Here is a 12,260-nt window from a genome sequence, read left to right as displayed (position 1 = left end):
AGGAGAAGGAATGGAAATCAAAATGGCTGCCGGGAGCGGGAAAAATTTAAAATTTAAAAATTATTTTTTTATTTATTAATTATAATTTTCAGAAATTTGAACAAAATATAACTAAAATTATCAAATTACTTTAGAAAGAGAAGACGCGAAAATTGAGCCATTTCTGTATTTTTTTTTTTTTTTTTTTTTTTTTTGATGATGCATCAGATTTTCGATCATATTAATTTCTAACCGAGTAGAAATTTTTAATTTAGGGAAAAAACGCTATAAATATCAACCGAACGCACACGATTCAGTGGGATTCGAACCCGAGACCTAACGAACGAAAGACCGACGCTTTAAGGGGTTAGGGGTACTCAGGGGTATGAAAAAATGATGATTTTCAATAATTTTTTTTTTGTAGTTAATTACTTTATTTGACAAAAATAAAAACATAGCTTTATTAGAACACGTTTCGATTTGACTTCACGAAAATTTCAAAAAAAAAAATTAATAATTCAAAAAGTTATCGCTGTTTTTGTAGAGCCCGTTCCTCCCGAAGTCCTTTGCGGTGATCATCATAAGTCCTTGGAGATTCATCTAAAATCAATCGGACAAGAAAAATTAGTTTTATTAATAGATAATCTTGTGCCTGATCGAAGCTTTTTTTTTTTTTTTCGAAATTAACAAAATGGCGGCCTCAGGAAATTTTTTTCAAATTTTCGAGAAAAAAACCGACAGTTTATTGTTAAAAAAAAATCGAAATTTTGAAAAAAAAAAAAAATCCTTCGATCAGGCACGAGTTTTTAATGTATTTCAAAAGTACAATAAATTTTATTGAAATCTACCGAGCAGTTTTTAAGTTACAGTGATCACCAGTTCAGAAAACATAGTTTTGAGAAAAACGCATTTAAAGTTTTGCTATGGATTTATGTCGAATTATAAGAATTATTTAATAACTTACACTGAGTCATCTATTCCTGGACCATATAATAGCTCTTCAGCCGACATAGCAGCTTCCAAAATATCGATTTGCTGGTGCCTACGTTGCAATCGACCTTCTCGGGTGTTATCATTAGCGCGCTTATCTGCTACTTTGATACGTGCAGCATCCATTCTTTCTGCATACCGATGAGAATTAGGCCCACAATTAAGTCCTAGTGTATTCATCAAGACTAATAATGAATTTATACCCTCATTAAATATACACATAGCAACGTATGCAGCTATTTGTACGATAGTAAAACTAGTATTTACCGTTTTTGGGCATATTTTCCATACTAGTTGGTTAAAGCTTTCATTATTATTCTGATTGAATCCACCTACACATCTTGAAAGTAAATTTTCATTACTAAGATCTTCGTATATAGGCTTGATAGCTTTTAAAACATCAGAAGGTAAAGGAGAATAATCGTGAGAAAAGGTATCAAGCTCTCCTCTTGCTTCAGCGCGCTGGTAAGAGCACCAAGATTCTTCGCCTTTTGGACACATATCATGATTCGGTTTTTCATCACTCGAGCCGTAGTGATAAAAGGTTGCCATTATAGCAGATTTCATATTTTCAATAGAATCACAATGCCGGCGTATTGCTAAACCATAGTACACAGTTAGTTTGTCTATTAATTTTCCTGTGAGCTTACCTCGACCACCAAGACCTTTTTGTTTACTCTTCAGCGTACGTAATCGACTCCCCATCCGCTTTTGGACATGCCCTATACATTCCTTTTTATTTACAGTTGTATTTTCGTAAGGATCTGATTTTATAATTCCTGAATAGGTCTTGGAGTCACCATCACCAATATAGTTGGCATACTTAACTCCATATTTAGTTTCAGAATACGAAAACATTTCGACCATCGCATCCACCTCCATTTTCCCAGAAGACCCTTGATGATTAGCAGAACACACATCTTCATGCGATTGATACCATTCCTCGAACTCAACAGTATTTGTTTTTTTTTTCCAATACTCACATAGCTTACAATATGCACTTTTAATGTTTATGTCAAGAATCTTTCCAGTAAAATAGCCAATTATAGAAGAAACTCCAAATGACGATGTATATCCCCGTTTTTGCCAGGTTCCATCTCCCGATACAGTTAGATGATTTATATCTTCATTTTCAGTTGTTGGCATTGCTTGCTTTTCTTCATTCACAGCTTTCGTCATGAAGGTTTCTGCGACGGCTTTACTACAATTCAAAATCTGTTTCAGTAAAATTGTATGCGTAGATTTATCTAAAAAAGACGGCATGTCCATCAGGCCGCAAAACTTGCACAATCCTTCGTATCCTATTCCTAGTATTCTCATTACAAAAATGAAACGTCTGTTTATTTCATAAGAATGCCCAACGAAAGAACAGGAAGGAATATATTCATTTCCACAGTTATTACATGCAACTACAATTTTGAATCCCAGCCCACGTGTACTTGCTGTTTGAAACACTACATTTCCATCACATTTTTTACATTTTATAAGAGCAGAAATTGCAGTGAATACCTGAATAAAATTTATTATTCGAAATTCAGTACTGCTGTCTTCAGGTACATCATCTTCAGTGTTTTGTTTTAATTTTTTAGAAGATGTACTCTGAATACTTTCATCACGTTCGGCTGTTTTCGGATTAAAAACATTCTTTCTTTTGACTGAACGCGACTTATTAATTTTTTCAGAACTCCGAAGTTCTCTTGAAACCTTTCTAGAATCACGTCCCATGGTTAATAATTTAATTCACTTGAGAAATAATTTATCACAAAACTATCGACTGATCAGTGCAACGACTACAGGTATACTGGCAACCAAAAATTATTTTTCAGTTCTTGTACTACCTACAAATTGTGAATATATGTAGAAGGATATATATATATATATATATATATATATATATATATAATTATAAATACATTAAAATGGGGAGATATTCATGACAATGAAACCCGAAAAGTCGGTTGCTTGCAGCTGTTTCTAGCTACCTGCTCTCGAATGCCACGTAGCACCCGAGCGTCCTTTGGTCATTGTTAAATAACTCGAAAAGAATTTGTCGGATTCACTTCAAATTTTCACACAATATTTTTAAAATATTATACTTTAAGAAAATGCAAAAAAAAAAAAATCGATTTTTTGAAAATTCTGACTACCCCTAACCCCTTAACGACTAGGCTACGCTACCGACAGTGACTGCTAAGTTTACTTGTGCTATATGAGATTGTAAGAATAACTCACTTTTGAAACAGCAAAATATAATTGAAAATCTATTATTAGAAATAACAAAAAAATTTCTTATTTTTTTTTCGTGTGCTATATAATCCTGCGTGTAAGTAATTGTGATATGTGTAATTTTGGTTATATAGTTATGTATAAAATTATTTAAAAAATATATAGGCTCTATATATGGCCATGTACCCCCATGAAAAAAATTTATAGAAAAAATATATTTTTCATATTCAAAAATGTATTAAAAATATATCTTAGAATATATAAAAAATACATGTATAAAAATATATTTGTAAATATAACAAAAATATAGGTATGGTGAGATAAAAAAATATATTCGTAATATATTTTAAATTTATAAAAAATATAATTATCAAAATATCAAAAAATTATACAAAAATATGTTTTTCTGTTAATCACCAACATAGAAGAAGAAATATAAAAAGTTTATGTAAAAAACATATTTTTTATATGTTTTTCCTTACATTGTTGATCAACAATTGTAGATTGACGAAATTCTATGTTCCATGAAATCGTAAAAGTAACCTACTTATACTCTTAGTAGGCTGAAGTACCGAAAAATAGGGTTTTAAAGCGATCTTAGGTTTTGGAGGTTGAAAATATTATTCTAAAACACGAATTTCGGCCTCCATACCCTATTTTGAGTATAGTGAGGGTCAAAATAGTATTTCACATTCAGCGGTAGGTACAACATCAAAAGAAATGAGGTTTTTGAGGCTCGAATTAGTGTTTTAATTTTGACTCGGGTACCGTTATGGCAATTCCGCGAGGGAATAAAAAAAAAATTGAATCATCATGAATTGGGTTATTTATGCAAGGAAAATACCAATTTTATCCGATTCACTCCTATTGCATACTTTGAATCGGAAATGAACCCGTTTCAATACAAGAATATCCAATAGAAAATCACGATTCATTCCAATTCAAATGAACCGTAATGAATTAAGTTAATTATAATGGGAAAACGTAATTTCATTCCGGTTCAATATATTATACACTTTTTAGCTGAAATTTTCCAGTTGGGAGTAGTAAGATTTCCGGGTTAGAATTACGATTCATTCCGATTCATTTCTTTTTTTCAAATCGGAATGGATGGATGTTTGAATCAGGTATTGGAATGAATACGACCTTTGAATCAAGAAAAGTACCAATTCATTCCGTTTCTTTTTCACGGCGCACTTTAAATTAGAAATTTTCCAGTTTTGAATAGTGAGATTTCCGGTGCAGAATTACGATTCATTCCAATTTATATTTTTCGAATCGGAATGAATACGATCTTTGAATCAGGGTATATACATTTACATTTACAATATATTGTATTGATATATTTTCTTTTATATTCAAAAAATATAAAATTTTTATATGAAATGAAATGTATGGTAGCATATACTTTATATTATAGGGGAGGGGGGGGGGCAAACGGGGGTACCTAAGAAATACTAAGTTTTCGAGGACTAAAATACGCTAAATCTTTTTGTTTTTAATGATATTCGAGGTAAATAGACAAAATTTTTAGCTGCCGTTAAAAAATAAGATTTTTATTTTTGGCGGGCAAAACGGGGTACCCTTAAAAAAAGTTGAAAAAAAAAAATTTCTGAAAATTGATCAAATTTTATTACTTGAATCTTTTATATGTAATGTACATAAAAAAAAATTCCATTTCACATCATTGGTGGACACGAAGGCAAAAAAAACAAATTTTTGTGGGGCAGAGAGGCCTCCCTCCAAAAAATAATATTTTTTTTTTTTTTTTTAAATTGTTTTCATTATTAAGAATGTATTTCTTTCTCTTGACAACTATTTTTGGTTTTATAATACTCAAGAAAAATTTTTTTAAGTGTAATAAATCGTTTCCTCTCGACTAGCTTAATTACTAATTACTATTTAATGAAAAAAAACAATTCTATATTTCTTATTTGTCATTATTTTTAACCCAAAAAACGCGTTTTTTGATTTTTTAGATTACAGATTATTTTGCATTATTTAAAATATTATATATATATCAAAATTCTTTCAATTTAACCATAAAAATTTGAAAGAATCATTTTTTCAGGATTTTCGGCTGGTCCATTTTGCTCCAGGTGTCATGCGTAGGGCTAAAAGTGCGCAAATATATCGAATTTATACTAATTAGACGAAAAAAAAAAATTTTTTTTTTTTTATAAAAATTTTTAGGGTACCCCGTTTTGCCCCCCCCCCCTTCCCCTATATGGTACCATATATTTTTCTTGTTATATTTAAGCATATATTTTATTCGGTGTATGTAGGGGAGACCGGGATGCTATGGACCCCTAAGGTACGAAGAACCTAGTCTAGTCAACATGTGCCTTTTAGGTCAAAGTTTTTTGTTCGCCTCGGAAAATTATGATTGAGGTGTCATTCGATTCGTCATCGCATCTATAGAAACTTTTTAAAAAATTGGAGTGGCGCTTGCAAAAATTACAAAAGTTATAAAAAATTTAGTAAAAAAAAAAAAAAAAACAGGGGTTTTGTTTTTTGTGAATATCTCAAAAGGTATTCAAAATTTTTGAAATTTGAAAAAAAATCCAAAAAGAGGAAGAATTTTCTTAAAAAAAAGTCATTCCTTTCCGAACTCTAGGACCAATATTTATAATTTTTCTAGGGGGTTGAAAATACGGCCGAAAATGGAAACTCTCGCTTGCCTAAGCTCCGCCCACTTCGGACCTTTAATAAAAAAATATTATTTAAACTGATTAAATTTGAAACTTAAGAAATGAAAAAATTCAGGCACCTACAGGATAGATCAATGAACAATAATCCGGCGATCAAAAATTTTTATCGCGATTTTTTAATTAGTGATCCATTAATTAATTATAAATTTCTTGTAGCACGAACATCAACATTGAAAGTGCGATAATTGTTAAACTATTAATTTTAGATTTTTTCCGTTCATGCACGGAAAAAAGAGCAGTTGAAAAATTGATCTCATATCTGAGTATTTATTACAGTTTCGTATAGTAGTAAAGCGCTACGACTTTGAAACTGTAAAAATTACACTTTTATCCAGGCATAACAAATATTACAGTTTCACACTCGGTATTGTCCAGTTCTCTATAGTAAACAGATTTTATAATTTTAAATTGTATTCTAAAAATTACAATCTCACACTGTAATTTTTTCTACAAATTCTTCAAATTTTATTTCCTAAGACAAAAAAACTTTATTATTACAGTTTCATATAGTAAAAAGTAATTTTTTTGCTTGAATTTATACTTCGAAATTGCTAACATATGAAATATGAGCTACAATCGTTACAGTTTCATTCGAAAAAAAAAGAGATTCTTATTTTTTCGAAATTCGATATTTAAAGTAATGATAACTATAGTTTAAGATTAAAAAATTTACAATTTTATAAAGTAATATTTCTTTTTTTCTCTTAAATCTATATAATAAAAATTTTTATATCTATAGTACAATAATTTTTGTTTTTTAGTTATTATCGGATTTAATTGTGTTAATAAATATTCATAACCTTCAATAGAAGTGACAGAATCAGCAAATCCCATGTCCGGTTCATAAATATTGTCCGAATATGACGAAAAATATTAATATTGACGTACTTGATGTTGTAAAGCTACAATACAAGGCAAATTTTCCTTACTATAATTTTTTAGTTTCCTCTTACATTGAGCTTCTTCATCTATATATTAATCAGTAATATCAACTATTGTAGATGAATAGTACCACAAAACCACCAATTAAAAATCAGTTTTAACGATATAAACTTTTATTTAATAATTCAAAAAATCACATAAAATTTATGACTTGACGCATTCACATCTAATAAAGAATTGTCTATAAAACAGAAGCACAAAGCACAAGTTCAAATTTGTTTGTAGCCGTTTGTTACTCGAGCTATGGGCAAGATGCCTTCCTGAGGCTATTCGACTTATGTTCACTGCCTTAGCGTGAGTGAGATACTAAAAAGCGAAATATTAAATATTGAAAAATAAAGTTTTCAAACTGTAAAACCTACCGACTAAAATTTACAAGTTGCTATCCGAAACTGTAATTTTTATTTACAATATGTGAATACTCTCTTACAAATTAATTCAGTTAAAATTACATTTTCCATCGTTAATATTACTATTCCGTATAGTAGAGTTCTTCTTAAGATATAGAATTTAAAAATTACAGTGTGAGCTGTGATTTTTCTCAGATTATTTATCATTCTCGACAATTGATAACTCACAGTGTAATTTTTATATTATGAATAAATAAGAGGAATTATTTCAGAAAGCAAAAAATACATCACCAATAAATTTTAATTTTTACAGTTTCACCTATCAACTATTAATTTTTAAATAAAGCAAGAATTCAAAATAAAAAGTAAATAATACTTTGAAGATTTATTTAACTAAAATTACATTTTAAACTGTAAAATTTACTGCTTCAAATTGTATTAATTTTATTACTATAGAAAATTTCTAAAATTACAGTTTAAGTTTTAATATCTAAAGATTTTTGCCCCGAAAGCCTATTTTTACATTAGAGACTGTAATATTTCAACTGCTCTTTTTTCCGTGTGGAGCTATTTTACAAAAGCTATAGAATAGATTCCCGTTGGAAAAATTAAAAAATTGTAAGTTTTCACTTTGTTATTAACAATTTACTTAAGTAAAAAATTATCAACCTCGATTAAACATTGAAAAAAATATTTTTTTTATAATATTGCTATTGGTCCGTTTTCTGATGATTTAAGAAAAAGAAATGGTTCCTTAATTTTCATAACAAGTGGTAAAGAAAAATAGTTAGTTAACAAAGGCGTTTTTGAGTAATAAAAAAATTTTTTTAAGAAACGGTTTTTTTTTAAATCATAATTTTCATCAAAGATTGAATTAATTGAAAAAAAAATTTTTGATTATCTTATAAACAACGCATTTGTTTATAACAATTTTTTAAACAATATGGGATAAAAATTATTAAAAATAATTTTCAAGTAGCTTATGATCATAAGAAAACGGACCAATAGCAATATTATAAAAAAAAAATATTTTTTCGCCCCTCCGGGCGAATAGCGTCAACGTTTCTCCCGCTGTGCGAAACGAAGTTTCCGCTTTTCGCCTCCGTCGAGGCGAAAAATAGTATTTACACCTTGAGCAGTAAATAAGAAAGCCTCAGATCACATGTTTGTTGACCTCGGCTTCGCCTCGGCCAACAATTACATGAGATCTGAGACATTTCTTACTTTACTGCCCGAGGTGTAAAATATACTATTCTTTATAGCTTAGTCGAAAGTACGCACTTCCCTCCCTAATTTTAAGGCCTAAAGTCTTATTTCCCTCTCCTGGTGGATTTATACGCGCCTCACTTATATCGCCGGGAGCAAAAAATTTTTTTGTGCCTACAGAATGTGGCGGCTCAGGCGCTTCGCTCACGCCACAGCGGCTGACGGCCGTACCAAAATTCGCCTTGACGCCACCAACGACGAGAGGAAAAACTATCGCCTAGCCGGTACATGAATACATACACATATAATAATAATAATACGTATAGAGACGCTACAGCTGCAGCCTATGCAGAAAGATTATTCATTTAAATATATATTGTTTAAATTAAGTGTTTTTTGTATAATAAAGTTTATCAGACCACGAATATTTGATCACCTATTTATTTATGTAATGGTAGTGAACCCAACCCACTACATTTGGTGACCCCGACGTGATCAAAAAGTGGTCCAGCAATACGTTCGCGCCAAAAAGATTTAACCTAAAAGAAAAAAAATAACCAACGCCAACGATTCGTGAAATAGTGAATAAAAACCATTAAAAAAATACAACAGTCATAATGCCACTGGATCGCAGCCCTTCAAAGAATAACAATTTCAAGGGCTTTGACAAGGACGGAAATCCGGTTCAAGATGAGGACAACGCATTCGGCGGTACCCATCAAGATTTTTCAATATTTGATAATCAGCTGCTGCCAGCACTGCAGACTACAACGACAGTCACAGGTGCCACACAGAAAACAACCACCACTCCGTCAACAGTAGGCAATCAAGTATTGCGACAGCAACCATTTAGTCAGCAGACAGGTAACACAAATTTTGGCAATCAGATCTCATCCGTCACACTCGAGCAACTTCTTGCAGGGTTTGCACGCACAGCTCAACAAAATATGCAAGTCGCAACTATAAAACCAAAATTACCGCCTTTCAACAAAGCGAGACCTGATCTGTGGTTTATCATGGTTGAAGCGGAATTCAACACTACCAACATCCAAGATGACCAGGTAAAATATCTAAATGTCATCCGTGCACTAGAACCTGATATCATTGAACAACTCGCCGACGTCGTTCGCCATGAACCCGCAGCAGATAAGTACAAAACCATAAAAAATGCAATCCTCTCACGTCTCTCTGATTCCAGGCAGAATCAATTAAAAAAACTGCGCGAAAGCGCGGCCTTTCTCACAAAATAACACGAGCAACTACGAAGCAAGATTCGTGGAGCTACAACAATCACTGGCTACGTGCGTTAAAGAGATCTGTGATCTCAAACTTCAACAACAAAATATCCAACAACAACTCCAGCAAATCGCACTTCAAAGTCAACAACAATTTCAGCTGATTAACAATCAGAACCAGGGGCACAGGTCAAGAAACAGGTCAGCCACTCCTACTCGTAACGGTATTTGCTATTACCATCTCAAATTCGGTGCGGAAGCTCGCAAGTGCACATTGCCATGCAAGCTTTCTGCTACCTTGAAGCCAACTAATCAGCCGGAAAATTAACGTCGCTGTCATCAGTTGGAGCAGTCGGTGACAGCGCATCATCACAACCTCAAGAGCTCCGTCTACACATATTCGATAACACAACAAAGCATAATTTTCTCATTGACTCTGGTTCAGTTGTATCGATACTGCCTGCTAGTAAGTTTCGCAATAACCGTAATCCAGATTCTCTTACACTCTACGCAGCGAATTCATCTGAAATAGCTACATACGGCACAACTACAATCAAACTAAATCTAAATCTACGGCGAGACTTCACGTGGTCCTTCATAATTGCTGACGTATCAACACCTATTTTAGGCGCGGACTTCCTGACTCACTACAATCTATTAATAGACCTCGGAAACCGTCAGCTCATCGACACAGTCACCCAGCTGTCCACAAAAGGTGATACAATAGCAGCAAAATACTACAATATATCCACGATCAGTAACGACTTACCTCCAAAATACGCAAAACTACTGGAGCAATACATCGAGATCACGAAACCCCTCACGAAATCGTGTATTAATAAGAAAGGTTATGCACACCGGATTATTACACACGGTCCACCGCCGACAGCAAGACCTCGCAGACTTGCCGGTGAAAAAGCAGCAGCAGCAAAACAACAGATCAACGAACTCCTCGACGCGGGAATCATCAGACCATCGAGCAGCAAATACGCCAGTCCAATCCACTTGGTTCGTAAAAAGAAGGTACTTGGAGAATGTGTGGCGATTATAGGCCACTGAACACTATTACTGAACGAGACAACTATCCACCGCCTCACATAAATGATTTATTTCCACGCCTAGCAGGGAAACAAATTTTCTCCAAGATTGACGCAGAAAAAGCGTACCTAGGAATTCCAATGCATCCTGATGATATTGAGAAAACCGCAATTACAACACCCTGGGGACTCTATGAATATATCGGCATGCCCTTTGGGCTAAAAAACGCGTCAGCTACATATCAGCGCTACGGTGATTCCATCATTCGCGACCTCGACTTTGTATTCCTATACGTAGATGATTATTTAATATTCTCTGACAATGAAGAAGAGCATGAAAAACATCTGCGGCTTCTTTTCGAAAGACTCAAACAACATAACATAACAATTAACCTCAAGAAGTGTGTCTTTGCTCAGCCAAAAATTGACTTTTTGGGTTTTACAATCAGTGCAGAGGGTTACACACCAAAAGCAGACAGAGTGCAAGCTATCATCAACTATCCCAAACCGGAAACCATCGTTGAGCTTCATAGATTTCTCGGCATGGTAAATTACTACCGTCAAAATATACCTGATGCAGCTCACCTACTTCTACCTCTCAATAACTATCTCAAGGAGTCAATAAAAAATGATAAAACAAAAATTCTCTGGACTGCTGAAGCGGAAGAAGCTTGCAACAAGTGCAAACAGCAACTAGCATCAACAACACTACTGACTTTTCCATCAACAACAGCTTTGTTGGCTCTCACTACGGACGCATCATCAACAGCCATCGGAGCAAAACTTGAACAGCTGGAGAACGAGACGTGGAAGCCTATTGGATTTTTCTCACGTAAACTCAGCCAAACTGAAACTCGCTACAGCACGTACGATCGAGAACTGCTCGCCGTATTTGCTGCAGTTAAATTCTTTCGTCACCTGCTAGACTGTCGCAAATTTGTCATCCGCACCGATCACAAACCTCTTATCTACGCATTTAAACAGAAGCTGGACAAAGCGTCGGAGCGGCAAATACGTCAACTCGAATATATTTCACAATTTACTACAGACATCGTCTACGTAAAAGGTGAAGATAACACCGTCGCAGATGCACTCTCACGCATCAATGCGATTGATATGCCATCAATTCTAACTCCACCAGAAATACATCAAGCTCAGCAAAATGACGAAGAACTAGAGAACCTGCTCCAAAATTCGACGTCATTAAAGCTTCAAGAGCTTACAATCGAAGGAGTAAAAGTCTACTGTGATATAACTTCTAATATAGTCAGACCGTACATTCCTCAAACCTTAAGAAGAACAGCATTCAGCGTAGTACATGGTCCATCGCATCCTGGTGGAAAAACAACATCAAGAAACCTACGGGATCGATTCATCTGGCCTGGAATTCGTAAAGATGCGATAAGCTGGTCTCGTGAATGCATCGCATGTCAAAGAACCAAGATACATCGCCACAACAGAATTAAGCCGAACCACCTAGATGCTCCAGACAATAGGTTCAACCATATACACTTAGACATCATCTTTCTACCTAAAGTTGGTGACTTTCAATACTGTCTGACAATGATTGATCGTTTCACTCGC

The 12,260-nt window shown here is 33.6% G+C and overlaps 1 protein-coding gene across 2 annotated transcripts; it reads right to left on the bottom strand.

Annotated features, from left to right (window-relative positions):
* Positions 1-355: 355 nt before the first annotated feature.
* LOC130662987 (uncharacterized) lies at positions 356-3,038 on the bottom strand. 2 transcript variants are annotated; one of them, XM_057461998.1, is made up of 3 exons: positions 1,237-3,038; positions 944-1,154; positions 356-579 (listed from the first exon to the last, which is right to left on the bottom strand). In XM_057461998.1, the coding sequence occupies exons 1-2, from the start codon at positions 2,692-2,694 to the stop codon at positions 1,149-1,151; spliced, it is 1,464 nt and encodes a 487-aa protein (XP_057317981.1). In that variant the 5' UTR covers positions 2,695-3,038; the 3' UTR covers positions 356-579; positions 944-1,148. The 2 variants fall into 2 exon arrangements, with proteins under 2 accessions (XP_057317981.1, XP_057317980.1); XM_057461997.1 differs by having other exon boundaries at positions 944-1,136.
* Positions 3,039-12,260: the final 9,222 nt, after the last annotated feature.

Source organism: Microplitis mediator, chromosome 2 (genome assembly GCF_029852145.1).
Source record: "Microplitis mediator isolate UGA2020A chromosome 2, iyMicMedi2.1, whole genome shotgun sequence".
NCBI classification, from domain to species: domain Eukaryota; kingdom Metazoa; phylum Arthropoda; class Insecta; order Hymenoptera; family Braconidae; genus Microplitis; species Microplitis mediator.
The sequence above is the reverse complement of the archived record's forward strand: the minus strand, read 5'-3'. Positions and strand labels throughout refer to the sequence as shown.

What these genes read in the sequence shown, in the direction of transcription:
- LOC130662987 (XM_057461997.1), bottom strand. Translation starts at nt 2,694, where the DNA reads ATGGGACGTGATTCTAGAAAGGTTTCAAGAGAACTTCGGAGTTCTGAA. An exon ending in GGAAAATATGCCCAAAAACG is followed by an intron (nt 1,137 to 1,236) that starts GTAAATACTAGT and finishes TGAATACACTAG; the next exon opens with GACTTAATTGTGGGCCTAAT.